Source organism: Acipenser ruthenus, chromosome 18 (genome assembly GCF_902713425.1).
Source record: "Acipenser ruthenus chromosome 18, fAciRut3.2 maternal haplotype, whole genome shotgun sequence".
In the NCBI taxonomy this organism is placed as follows: Eukaryota; Metazoa; Chordata; class Actinopteri; order Acipenseriformes; family Acipenseridae; genus Acipenser; species Acipenser ruthenus.
In genome coordinates this window covers 6,423,719-6,438,474 of record NC_081206.1, presented here as the reverse complement: position 1 = coordinate 6,438,474, position 14,756 = coordinate 6,423,719, and the positions used below count along the sequence as shown (strand labels likewise).

Sequence of the window (14,756 nt, the reverse complement as noted above, 5' to 3'; positions counted from 1 at the left end):
ATTTCTTGTGTAATGGTGAAGGAAGTGCTATGATTAGCTCCCGACAGGAACAGTTCATCTGCCAAGGTCAACTCCAGCCAATCCATCTTATCAGCACCGCAGCAGCTGGCGGGCTTGGTGCCTCTTGTAAACAGACGGAGGCTTGGCCCACCGCTTCTGTCCCAGCTGATAAGCCGCAACAAAGCTACGAAAAATCACGGCGAGCAGCAGAAACCAGCCAGGCACTTTAAAGATTGTGGAGTGGCACATACGGTCCACAGTGCTCCAGGACTGGGCAGGACTGTGCAGCCGCTGATGGATTTACACACCACCCCAGTGTCAATGCTTGGTACTGGGAATTCATTTTGAGCATCTCTTCCAGGAAAAATATACTTTGTATAAATGTACTTAAACAGTACAACTAGAGTAAGCAGTGCACAAATTAGCACTCAAGTGTGAGGTAGACTTTTACTTAACAAAGCCTTATTCTTATTTTCAACCTGGCCCTTCACGACGTTTAGGAAAAAAAACTGTTGGCTTTCTGAACCATCCAACATTTTTATTATAAAGTGCAGGCCAAATTGTAGAACTGAGCCCTAATCCGAATTGATGGTTGGATTTGTTACAAATTTTGCCTTTTTTTGTCAGGAAGCTCATTAATTTCAACAGTAGCTTCAGCTGAATTTGATATACACTGCCCAAGCAAAAAAAAAAGAGCCTCTATGAAAGTGGAGGAATTTTTCTACTGATGGCATCTGGGCTACAAAGGGTTCAGCATTACAAAGAAATATATATTTTTCACTTTCAAAATACTAGTATGAGTAGGCATGTCTTCTATGAAAACTACATTCTAAAATAAAAAGAGCAGCACCAACTTCAATACAGAGCATCATTCCAATACAATGTTATAGGAGCAGCCATTCCATTGGAGTATAGGACACACTTTACGTAACGAAAGTTTCTAACACAAGCAAAAGTATCCTAACAAAAAGAGAACAAGCAGAAGGGAAGCCCCCTCTGTGTGGAATTCCCAGGACAGGTATTTTCTATAGATTTATTTTCCTCCTCCCTGATGATCTTACAGATTGATAAGACTGTCTGCAGGTCTAAATATATGATCTCAGACGTTCCATATTCATTTACCAGGTGCTGGTCCGAGGTATACAATTGAAGCAGCAGAACACTCCTGTAAATGAAATCATGTGCTTACTTTCAGAACGCATTGTTTTTCTATTTCCCAGACCATATTTAGCCTGCATCCTGTCAATAATATTCCCATCCGAACAATCCAGGAAAAAGCTGTGGGCTTGCAATGAAATGGAGGGACTGAACCACCTGCTGGAGGAAGGGGTTTTTCACATGGGCAGGAAACACGTTTTAAATTAAACATGATGCCAAGAACCCCAAGTAGTGTATACCTTGAAGCACAAAGACCCGACGCAGCACCAACTTCACAAATGCTATAAAGAAGGAGGCTGAACGGGCTGGCGGGTTAATGCACTGACCTCTTGCACCCAGAGATTGTGCTTCATAATTGATAATTAATAACTGACCGTGGCAATAGTAAGGTCAATTATCTACAGTTAATGAACACTGTGGAGGGCATTACTGCTTTTATAAACCAAACACATGTGTGAAGACATTTTGTACATGTTTTATAGGCTGCATTTCAGTCTGGGTTGTTTACAGGGAATAAAGTTTAATTAGGTACCTGTGATCGCTCTACTTGGAAGTCTGAGACAATCTGTTAGGTTTTATTAAAGAGACAGAGCATGAATCTTGAAGTAAGGAGAAAGCTTGCATGTTTGCAGCTTTAAAACTACCTTAGGTACAGTTCACCCAGGAATCAAACTGTTGTGTTAAATTGAACAATCAAACGTGTTTGTGGGATGCTGCAGTATTAACAAGGCTTTTCAGATTTCAGTGGTTTATCTCACGGCTGCATCCCTTGGTTAAGGAACCTCATTCTTCAAGACTGATAATGGCCATATGTTTCCTAGCTATTTAGAACTGTTATTTGAACTTAGAGTATTTCTACATTGTTGGCAACACAGTGTTTCATTAACATGGGACGAGGTGGAGTGCTGGATAAATGTTTGGTATCTGTCACGATGAAGTCATTCTCCTGCTCTGCAGCCTGTGGCATTCTGCAGTCTCATTGAGGTTATCCTGGAACAGCAGGTATCCAGTCACCCAAAAAACACATTCCTAATTATCAAGTAAAGCTTGCTGTTTGTACTGGATGTGATTCCAAACTGATAGATGTGTTTCACTTGTGTTGCACTGCAGGAGTGGGTTGCAGAATGCCATGCTGGAAGTGGTCATGTCAAAGGCTGTTACATTTTGACCATTTAATCTTGTTTTTCCTTTTAAATCTGTTTCCGTTTAATATCTCCTAACACAGCAGACATGTCCTTTACGAGCTGCCTCTGTCTCGATAAGAGGTGAAAAACAAGCAGAGCTGTTAATGCTTTATTTTGTGTGGTATAAATAACTGCTGAATCGATGTGCCATTACCCATTCATTGAAATGTGCTTTGCTTATGTTATTGTCATTCACAAACATGAGAGCTGAGATGTACTATCTTAATGGGGTTGATGAATTCAGCTCCGACCATCTCTTCAAACAGCTGTCCTGTATGTTATACAAGCTCACATACTGTTACTGCTTGCAACAGCTACCTTACAACAATATTTTATATTACTACCAAAAAAAGCCTTACACTGCAGTATTTTGGACACACTTACATTGTAGTGCATCATAAGTGGGTTCCATTCTGTGTTACTGCAAATGAACTGGGTATACATTAATGATCTATATATGACAGATCTTAATACTAATGTCCTAAACCCATTGGTCTATTGTACTGTATTTTGTGCAGTTAATAAGGGGGTCAATTAATCACACCTACAGCATTACTGCAGCGTTAAAGGCAGGTGGTATTTAGACCATTGAAATAAAACTTTGTTTCTTTAACAAGATTGATGACTACAAATGTGTAGCCTAACACCAGCTGGCTGCATTGTAAGTAACACTGTGAGGTGCTGTGCCGGTGAGATAAACACGATTTCACAACCCCCGCTTCCAAATATCCTGTCAGCGTCCTTGTTCTTCCTCGTTACAGCAGTTCTTTCGTTTGTCTCCTTTCCGCTGCATCATGCTCGTAGTTTCCTGTTTTCTTCCGAACTTTCAGCAGTGCCTGTGTGCCTCGGGAACTCTTTCTTAAAGAAAAAAAAAACATATTTTCAGACTCTATTGACGACTTTGTGACAAATGACGAAAAAAAAAAGGCAGCCCACACGCAGATGTGAAAATGGAGTTTGCGTTTCCCATGCGTGTCTATTTTCCTGCTGGTCCCTGTAGGTACATGCACTCTCCCCCTCACTACAAAGAAAAAAACATGCAGTATAGCTACTGAGGAAATCTTTAGAGCCACTAAAGGTGAAATACCCAAGTCTTGGCCAAGCTTAACAACTTTCTGGCAGGTCTTGCATGCTTAGTTTTCCAGCCATTATCTTCACTTTGAACCAAGTCCATTTATCACCACATCATTTAGCCATTTCAGGAATACAGTACCTGCTGCACAGGAAGTAGATTTATAGAGGTGGAAGGATAATTGAGGGTCATTTGAGTTGAGTGAAAGTGAGTTTGATAGCTCAATAGTTTGGCAGTAAAAACGACATTTTGCACATGTGTAACATGAAGTTGATAATGCTTATATCTGTCATTTTAGATAGTTTTTTCATACCCCATTTCTTAAAACCACAGAGTACACTAATCTTATCCTCAGGTGAAGCGAGGAATAAGTTTGGTAAGCCTAGCTCTCAGTAGCAGTCTACTTCATAGAATCACAGCACTAGGATCACAGCACTATTGGCACAATAACGTGTCTCTGCTGAAGGAAGAGGCCTGGGAATGAATAAATGCCAGGCACTGTTGGTCAGTAATGAATGCAAATCTCTTTGTGTCAAGACGTGACAGCACTTCATATCTCTGGCAGAAGTGTGGATGTTATAATAAAGAACAACACCATTGACTTAAGACATTAGAAGTGGCAAAAATTAGTCATGAAGTTCTGAATGGCCATAAAATCATCTTCTTGTCCCTTTTGTGCCACACGTTGTTCATTTTACAGCTCTTGTGCAAATTATTTCCTTCACAGATTCTCAAAGTAATACCACTGTTGCACATCAGTACTTTGGGTCCACAATACAATGGCGGCTTTGACATAAATAAGGTTATCAGGATATTGATTTCAATGGTTACTTAAAATTTCTTATTTATGGTAGCACATTATGTTTATTCGTCATGTTTTAGGTCTGGCGTTTTCAGTAATACCCCCCAAGGTTCCAAGGCCCCTATACTCTGGCACGCTATTGGCTCTGCAGTCTGTGCTCTGTTTAGAAAGGTAGTGAGCTGTGTCACATACACAATTCTTTCTTTCGAGGATTTTGTAGAGCTGTATGAAAACAGGTTCCAATTTACAGTAGTGACTGGAGGTCTGGAGATCTTTATTTGAGAAGTAAACAAGATATCTGTATCCTAATTGACACATGATCATTCCATATTTGGAGAGTATTAATTTTTAATAATTCCATTGGAATTCACATAGACGTCTTTGCTACAGGTATGGAGGTACCACTGGATTAAGCAGACCTCATCAAACCTTAACGTTTGTTCTAGGCCAAACAACATAAAAAGATTACGCAAGTTTCTTCAATCAGCCTGGGATCCAACATTCCATGATTCATTTGTGTGTGCTTAGTTTTCTTTTTTTTTTGCAAGTTTCTGACATGGCAGAGCTGATTCTTACTGAGCAGGAAGCAAAAAGGCAACTGAAATAACAGGAGAGAGGAAGCAGCGCTGACATTCTCAAATTAAATAAATCAAATAAGCCACAGGTGATCTCTGCCAAGAGGAGACAGCCAAGAATAAGGCACTGAAAAAAAAGAGAGGAAGTACAAGGGAATATGGAGTTACGTGCCAAACTCACGCATGAAATGTGTCAGCATGGCTCGCAAAAGAAAAGTGAATATTCAAAGAGCAGCAAAAGGCGCGTTCACAAGCAAAATGTTGGTTCATTTAAGAGACAGGATGTTTAATAGTTGCAGTTTATTTGAAATTACAGCCGTGACACTGAACAGGGCTCCTTTTGCTTTATTTTTGTTCTTGTCATCTTAAGGAAACAGACTGCTTTATACTGATATTCTTCCGCAGCATCAGCAGGAAGAACCTGTGTATTACGCCCTTGCTGGAGTTTAAAACTGTTTATTATAACAATTTGAATTTTCAGAGGTTCGTGATGTGAATTCTGCTTGCTTTCTCTAGCTGTTTGTTGTTGCATTGCAAAATTCGCAAGATATCACAGATTACTTCTTTGATTTGTCTTTGTATTTTTTTTTTTAAACTTAAAAATCTTTTAGGAAACAAAACATAAATTTATCAAGGATTGTTAATACTCTTGTAGACTCTCAAAAAAAAAATCTTGGTGTGTACATAAGTCCTGACAGAGGACTAAAATTACTGCTTAGTTGAAAAACAATGAAAAAAATGAGGTCATTAGAATGTAACATTTCTTGCATACTATAAAATAGCCAGGTCGTAGGGAAGAAGCCAGTTAAACAGGACATTCCAGAGCATCAAGGTTACATTGTGTCCTTCGACGTGTCGACGTGGAACACCTCAAGCAAAGCCAAAATGTCTGGACTAAGACCACACAATTCTCATACTCTGAACCTTACAACCCAACTGTTACACACAAAACCACACAAGCATACGAAGAGGTCCATTCAATTGATATAAGCAGGTGGGGGGTTGAAATATAACTGTCACTCTTATAGGGGCCTATTGTGTATCAAGGTTCTAATAATCAAACATTGACCATGTCAATCTCTTTAGGCCATGTCTTTCTTTTACGAACAAGTTTAATTTAGTTCAATAAATAGACCCCTAAATAAAAAACACTCAATCACATTTGACCCGTGTCTGGTTTTACAGTATGTTGGGATTAGTATGGTCCCAAGTAGGAGATAGGATGGTACCTCACTACAGGTTAGAACAGGTAAGAGTGTCTACAAAGACACGCATGAATCACTGAATAAAGCCTGGCTGCTACTGCGCTAAACAGGTGCAAGGATGATTACCATCTTGTATGATCCATATTTAAATAGGGGCTGGCATGCCCCGCCTCGACCTCTCTGCTGCCTTTGACACTGTTGATCACTCTATTCTACTATCATCTCTTGCTGACCTGGGGATCTCTGGCACTGCTCTGGCCTGGTTCTCCTCCTACCTCTCCAACCGCACTTACCAGGTAACCTGGCGTGGAGCAACCTCCACACCTCACCCACTCTTAACTGGAGTCCCCCAAGGGTCAGTCTTGGGTCCTCTCCTGTTCTCTCTCTACACCCGCTCCCTGGGCCCCCTCATCGCATCCTATGGTTTCTCATACCATTTCTATGCTGATGATGCTCAGATTTTCCTCTCCTTCCCCACCTCTGACTCCACCATCTCCTCCCGTATCTCTACCTGTCTGTCTGCTATTTCCTCCTGGATGCACTCGCATCACCTCAAACTCAACCTCTCTAAATCTGACCTCCTTTTCTTTCCCTCCTCCTCCCCCTTCTCTGATCTCTCTATCTCTGTTCCTCTGGAATCTACCACACTCTCTCCCTCTTCCTCCGCTAAGAAACTTGGAGTCACCCTGGACCCCTGCCTCTCTTATTCCCAGCACATCTCCACTCTGGCACGCACTTGCCGATTCTTCCTGAGCAACATCCGAAGAAGCCGACCCTTCCTCACCAACTATGCTACCCAGTTCCTGGTCCAGGCCCTGGTACTCTCCTGCCTAGACTACTGCAACTCCCTCCTGGCTGGCCTCCCTGCGTCCGCCACCCGTCCGCTCCAGCTCATCCAGAACTCTGCTGCCCGCCTGGTGTTCTCTCTGCCTCGCTTCGCCCACGCTACTCCACTACTCCGCTCACTCCACTGGCTCCCGATCACCGCTCGCATCCAGTTCAAGACTCTTGTACTAGCCTACAGATGCCTTGACCAGACTGCACCCAGCTACCTCCAGACCCTCATCTCTCCCTACACCCCCACTCGACCTCTCCGCTCTGCCTGCACTAGAAGACTGACTCTACCTCCGCTACGCTCCCCTGCCTCCTGAGCCAGCTCCTTCTCCACCCTTGCTCCGCAGTGGTGGAATGACCTTCCTACAGATGTCAGGACTGCCCAGTCCCTGACCACATTCCGGCGCCTCCTTAAGACTCACCTCTTCAAACAGCACCTGTAGAACTCCTCTGTTTGTATCCTGGGACACTATCACCCTTCATGTAAATGTGCTTTATTTTGCTCTTATCTGCCCCCTATTTTACTGCATTTAATCCTGTACTTCAGAATACTGTAATCTGCCAAGTATTTAACCTGTAGTACTTTGTATTTAATCATATCCTGATGTAACTATCACTATTATCTGCTGTATTATTGAATTGTGGTTTGTCACACTTGTACTTTGCTTGAACAAAAGTTATTGTATTTCTTGCTCTTATTGTATTACTTGTATTGTAACACTTGAAATGTATTTGCTTACGATTGTAAGTCGCCCTGGATAAGGGCATCTGCTAAGAAATAAATAATAATAATAATAATAATAATAATAATAATAATAATAATAATAATAAGAAGAAGAAGAAGAAGAAGAAGAAGAAGAATAAGAAGAAGAATAAGAATAATAATAATAATAAAGTGGCATTCCTGTACCGTATTTATTTAAAATATTTTTCCAGGAAAAGCTCAGCAAGTTGTGTTGAAAGTCGCATGTCTGTTCTTAGAGAGTTAAGGCACTTGCAGAATGTATAGTCTGTGTGATACAGCTACCTCCGCACTGCGTTCAATACACTCTGCTTTAGTGTTAATGAGCAATATTTTATTTAATTATGAACTCTTTAACCCCTAACCTTCCAAGTACAGTCTGTTTTATGGTTGTATTCTTGTTTTTGTTAAAAAAACAAAAACAACAAAAAAAAACGTGTTTGTTGAATATTTACCTGTTCTGCATCGTTAACCATATAATTGCAGCCGTTTTTTTTTTTTTACACCACGTACAAACGTACACAAGTATAGCCGCACATGCATGCATGCTGCTGCTGCTAATTATTTTAATTAACACGTTGTCAGTTAAACTAATCCCAATTGTTTGTAATATACAAATATAGAATAAACACAGCACAGGCTAAAAAAATGGACAGTAATGGTGAAAAAGTATATACTCTGCTAATCAGCTAATGAGTGTAGAGCTGATGTGCAGTTCAGTACATGCCTTTAGAATACATTTTCTTTCTTGCCTTAACCAAAAATGAATGAATAGGCTTGCCTAGTAAACACACTGCCACCTGGAGTACAGGGTGAGTCATGCAAGCGTGGTTCAAATCCCACTCTACACAAACAGCAGCAGAGGCTGTTTAAAATCCTACAGATGTTCTATTTATACATACAAGTCTTCACTTGCTTTTGAAGACTTGCTCTGAAAAAAGAGAATCCTGCCACTACAATGAAAGTATTAGCGCACATAGAACCCTGTAAAAATCCAAACCAGACCTCTCTATCAGGGATATCATTCTTGGTCATTAAGGGAACAAGTTAATATAAGACAATGTTGTAAATTGTGGGAATCTGCAGAGATGAATGGCAGCTTTAATTCCACAGTTCCTCTGGGATGCAGCTTTGAAAATGAATATATCCGTTCCTGGGCTCCCAATGGCATACTTCCACCAACCGCTGTCTAGCGGGTAGTCTTTTTTTTTCCCTCGAGGAAAACCACAAAATGTAAACAAAAAGTTTCTGTTTTCTGGTTTTAAAATACTATTTTACCAGTATGACAGCCTTTAATGACAATATAGGTGACACATTTTTAATTTAGTGACTAGTTTTATAAGGGTCTGTGACAGTCCTAGAATAATGTCTGTTCACTTTATCAAAGACAAGCCAGCTCAGTAACTAGATCTTTAGAGTTAGCTGTTGCTGATGCTTCATGTATCAAGGGGGGGCTATCGCAGCTGATGAAAGATGATAACATTTATGAGGTTTGGGGTTTTGTTCCCCACATGAAAGATTTGTTCTAGCTATTTCATTATTTGATTCTTTGTATCTGTTTGATGTTCCAAATGAGTCTTTCTGTCTCATGTTTTGCATCACCCATCTTCTGCTGCAACCCACAATGTTTTCTTTAAAAACATGCCCTAGATCTACCAAACATATACACATTGCCTGTGTTTCAGATACCAATAGTACATGCTGCTCTGAATTGCATTTATCTTTGGTTGCCATACTATGCCTATATTGGTACCTGATGTCATGAGAGATTTACGGTACTTCAGTTTAAGCTACAGTAGTGTCTTGGTTTCATCATAGAAACAAAAGCAAACTTGACAGTTCTTTGGAACCATCATATCACCAGTGGGTATCCATCCGCCTGTCATTATCCAGGGCAGGTCAGGTCAAGCTGTCTTAGACGTGACCTTCAATTCTGGTTTTCTGGAGGCTTCAATACGAAGAGGAACCAAGATGCCACAGAATGACATGTTCAGGCGGTTGCTGTGAGACATATAGTTAGGGAGGAGTCACCGCATCTCCCAAGAGATATTTACTGTCCAAATGTACCAGTAACCAAATGATCATAGGGAAACATCGCTCGCAGATTCAAATATACCATGAAGACCAACAGCAATGATTTCGAGAAGCAACTTCTTATATATCATTAATTCAGGAAACAAAAACCAAATCAAGACCCAAGCAGCTAGAGTTATAAAATCGAATTGTAAACTAGAAAAACTACAATTATTAATCTGCATTCTTCTACTGTAGCTCTCCAGGCATGCCAAGCTCTCCATCCAAGTGAGTACAGTGTAGATTATCCTCTGATTGATTGGCTTTCTACTTGAAACAGTAGCAAGGTGAGAGCATATAAAAACAGAAAAGCACAAACAGAACAACCAAGGACTGGATTAAATCAAAATGTATTGCTGTAATACAAATGTGCACGACATGATCCTATTCCTCTTCCGACTAACCATGTTCTGTTTAACACTGCATCTGTGTGATTCACTGTGTGTCATACTCTATAGGGTGTTTCCTCTGTACATGTCATCCTTACACAGGATACCTACTAAGATATTTTTCTTCCATTGCTTGCTATGGAGTACTGCCAGATACCCGGGTTATTTTTTATAAACAATTACATCATGCTTGCAATCTGTCACTAACTGGAATTTATAAGCTCATCTTTTTAATGGAATTTACCTAAAAAAACCAAAAAAAACTGCTTAATGGTATCTAAGCAAAATGGTCAAGGGCACTTGAAATAATAATAATAATAATAATAATAATAATAATAATAATAATAATAATAATAATAATAATAATAATAATAATGAAAGTAATTAACTTTTGCAATTACTTAGAATTACATATCCATAGCTGGAAAATTCAGAACCTGATGTGTTATAAAAATACCTAATTCTCTAACTATATGCATTGAACTCTGTTTGAAGTCATCTGACTCAGCAGTAGTAGAGACAGTGACAGGTGAGGGTTGGGGGGGGAGGGGGGGGGGGAGAGCACTTTAACATAGGTACTGTGAAATATAAAGACATTACACTGGAGAAATGATACCAGAGTTTGAACAGAAGGCTGTCTCAAAAGGTTACACAACGTTTTTCCACTCCGGGAAGCCTCATCAGAATGTGATATGTATTCAGAAGAGGATATCTCCCCTTGAATGCACTTCCCAGACATAAACCAGTCATCCCGTCCCTGTGTGGTTTAACAGGACTTTCCTCTGTCTTGACATTCTAGCTAATTTTACCACCCGTTAATTGGGGGCAAGAAACAAGCAGACATCTGAACTTTATTTCCACATCCAACAATTTGCTAAAACAAGAGTGCATGTATGCTTTACTGTGGTATATATGGGCATGTATGCAGAATGCATTTTTTATTTGATGTTATTATATATATATATATATATATATATATATATATATATATATATATATATATATATATATATATATATATTGTAAGACAGCAGGGAGGGGGTTAAAGCCTCCCTGAAGAAAAAACATGTGCGGAATGCACATTTGTTTAATTTAATTGTTTTGCTTTATTGTTTAATTGAATTTGTTAATTGTGGTAGTATTAATTATCCCCTGCACCTGGTAGCCATTGTTAAATTAGTACCAGGTGCAGGGTATTTAAGAGAGGCAGATAGTCTGCCCATGGCTGCTGAGAGAGAAGGAAGCAGGATAGGTGCTCTGCGTCCGAGCAGTCGGGTGAAGGAAGGTAGTGTAAACCTGTGTGGTTTGTTTCGGGGTGAAGATTTTGTTTTGTGTTCCAGGTAAACAGCTTAGCTGTCCTGATTTATAGTTTAGGTTCCTGTTTGTTTAGTTAGCGTTAGCGCTTTTGAAATCATGCCTTGTCTTTAGCCAGTGGTTTTGAAATAATTGGTTTGCTGGCCAAGTCTTCCCTGTGGTTTATCAAAAATCCAAGAAAATGGAATAAGAGAGTGCTGTGAACTTAAACCTAAACATTGTGGGTTTTTAAACATGTCTACTTCTCAGACACTCATCATGTTATCACAGGGTCTAATCTTGGTATGGTAGTCGTAAAAACAAGGGCGAGTCTTTCACTGCATACGCAATGAGCTGTATTCATGAAGCAATAGCTGTGACAGTAAACGTGTTTTACCCCTTTATGAATGCCACCATACATCTTAAAATGTGATACATTCAAATCTCGCAAAATACCAAACGCTTGAAACACACACATAATAAGCATTACAAATTTTATTATTAAAACAATTAGAAACACATTTTAAAGACAGCAACAATTGTAACTATTTACAGAGCTGATACTAATAAAAAAAAAATAAAATACTTTTGTCCTTTTAATAAACTTTTGGAACAGAGATGTTGCGTTGTTTCATGATAATCCCAAACACACACACACACTTTTTTTTGTATAATTCAATATAAAACAGAGACAGATATACCACAGGCAGCCTCAGCATTCCAGCTAACATAAACTACAATGCACATTCAGTTCCAATCCATTCCTGTGAAACCTCAGTGCAACACTCCAGAGCTGTATGGCATGCACTCTGGGAGAAATGATCTTAGAAGAATCTGTCTCTTCAGATACACGCAACAATCACTTGTCTCTGGACGGCAGACGGTTCTACTTAAGGGCTTATTTCATTTGGGCTTAAACAGCTAGTTATCTTTTTCATTGTATTCAGAGTTTTGAGGCCCATGATGTTACCACATCTGGTAAATCTGATCATCGTGTTGGCAAAACTTGCAAGTTAGAATCACGTCTTAATCAAAGTGTCATGATTGCATGATTTGTTTAGATTTTTAAATTGTCATTATATATAAAACAATTGATAGCTGAGAACCAGTGCATATGAAAAAAAAATGTTATAGAACTGTCAAAATTACATCACAGATTTGATATACATTATGCATACTATAGGACCGGTAGCAATACTATAGTACATTATGTGTAAGCAGTTTCCACTTGAAACCCATGTTTATAGTTAGTCTGAAAAATATTTGGTCAGGCGTCTGTATTCAACATTGTATCTTTAAATGATCTAAATGGGAAATCATTAAATCGAAAAAATATATATGCAGAATTTTAAATGCTCAATCATAATAGACAATGTCTCTTATAATGTAAAAATATTATAAAGCCATTGATAGAGACTTTTTGTTAAAATGTTTGTCTAAATTTGTTTCTTTTTAGTAAGAGTGAATGTATTTTTTATCAGGTTATCTTTTGATTTATGTTTACTATATGACATGACATACATTATAGACCAAATCATTTTTTGTGACTAACCACACATTTCAATTTACCCTGTGATGCAAGTGCTGTAGTACACAGCATTGCTGGCATCCGACAAAGCAGATATCAAAGGGCTGTCCTCGCAAGATGCGTGTCTAGGAGTCACCTTGGACAAAGAGACGTTGTACGTCTGTCCCGGGCCATCAAGACGAGTCCTGCTCATGTTGAGGTACTGGTCAAACTCATTGCGGTCCATTTCTGTCCAGAACTCCGAGTGCTCCACATTGTCCACCTGGTGAGCCTCTGGTGGAGGTGAGAGCTGGCCGAGATGGCCTGAGAAACTGGGCTGGGCTCCTGAATATAACTGGTTGTAGTAGACACTGCGAGTGTGAGGGTTCTTTATGACCTCAGGGCTTGGGGAGAAGGAGATGTGTGTCACTTCAGCTCTCGTAATGTGTGCCTTCTCCTGGCGGCACTCTGATGATTTCTGGGAGTGGTGTTGCGGGTGGTGGTGCTGGTGGTTGTGGTTGTGGTAGTTAATCCAGGGCACCAGGTTCAAGTCTTCATGCATGTGTGGTGGGAAGAAGACTGGATCACTCTCCTCCAGCACATCCAGAGGAGACATCTCAGGGGTTGGCAGCCCGTAGCTCTCAAGCTCAGAGCCCATGGGGTGAAGGTCTCTGAAGTGGGTAAGCGGAGGCAGTTGGTGGTGGCTCCCATTGTGGTGATTCATAGTGAAGTTTTCACCACCGCAAGTCTGGGAAAGGCTGTGGAGAAGGAGGTTTGGCTCCATCCTTTTGATTTTCTTGGCTTGCTTCTTTCTTCTTGGGCGGTATTTGTAATTGGGGTGATCTTGGAGATGCTGGACTCGCAGCCTCTCTGCTTCTTCCACAAATGGACGTTTTTCAATTGAATTCAGAGCTTTCCAGGACTGCCCTGTGCAAATCAAAGAAGAAGAAAAAAAGTTGTTTTTCTTTTGTATTTCTGTGAGTAATGTATTTTTTTAACTGCAATGACCCCCATGAAAGAATGTCTATTTTTTATGATAAAGAATCATATTTACTAAAGTTACCAAAAAATATATTGTACAGTAAAGTACAGTAGAAGCATTAAATTAATAAAAGAACAAAAAGGTGCACTCGAGAAAAATCTTTGGATATCCAGAATGTCCTTATGGATAAATTATATGAAAGGTCTATTTCTCAATTCACAGTAATTATAATACAATTATAATTATAATATAATTGCAGCATTGAAAAATAACTCTGGAAACCATAAATGTGCAGTATCATGTTGTCTGGTTAATATATACAGAATATAGAAAATTATATAAAAAAAATACAAATAAAGTCAGTGTTAGCAATTAAACTTTTTTCTATTTTACCTAACATTTTGCTCAGGACTGCATTGTGCAGATCAGGGTTTTGCAGAGCCAGGCGTTTCCTTTCGTCTTTAGCCCAGACCATGAAGGCATTCATGGGCCGTCGAATCCTAGATTCTTCTCCGGATTTCCCCTCCAAGCTTCCTGGAGCCGTACCTAATCCAAACCTGGACTCCGGGCTGGCCGTCCGGCCCTCAGCGGCAGCAACAGAACCTGGATCTCCCACTAGTGTCTGGTCGAACCCAAGCCCGGGATCACAGCCTGGGCTATGGGCTCCAACCCATGAACAGTCGCCCCTGGGCTGAGAATTCTCCTCTCTACGATAACTAGACTCAGATATATTCATTCCAGCAAGAAAACCTTGTTTTTCAAAATCTATTTTATTAAAGAAAGCTGAAGATGTTGCTATTATCCTTTAATAACTATTCAAGCTAGATCACTGGACAAACTCTCCTCTAGACCTTTTTTTCTAAAGATTTGAAAGTTGTGGTGTGTGTTGATATGTTGATGGTGTAAATATATAAACTCTTCACCAATCAGAGAGCAGGAA

The 14,756-nt window shown here is 39.8% G+C and overlaps 1 protein-coding gene across 1 annotated transcript; it reads right to left on the bottom strand.

Moving 5' to 3' along the window:
* Positions 1–11,802: 11,802 nt before the first annotated feature.
* LOC117429069 (transcription factor Sox-18A-like) lies at positions 11,803–14,756 on the bottom strand. Its single transcript, XM_058991007.1, has 2 exons — positions 14,210–14,756; positions 11,803–13,761 (listed from the first exon to the last, which is right to left on the bottom strand). Exons 1-2 carry the CDS (start codon positions 14,550–14,552, stop codon positions 12,893–12,895), a joined length of 1,212 nt encoding a protein of 403 aa, XP_058846990.1. The 5' UTR covers positions 14,553–14,756; the 3' UTR covers positions 11,803–12,892.

Excerpts from the sequence above, each read along its gene's own strand:
- LOC117429069 (XM_058991007.1), bottom strand. The coding sequence starts at position 14,552 with ATGAATATATCTGAGTCTAGTTATCGTAGAGAGGAGAATTCTCAGCCC. Across the intron at positions 13,762-14,209 it reads AGTCCTGAGCAAAATGTTAG|GGCAGTCCTGGAAAGCTCTG; the intron begins GTAAAATAGAAA and ends TGATTTGCACAG.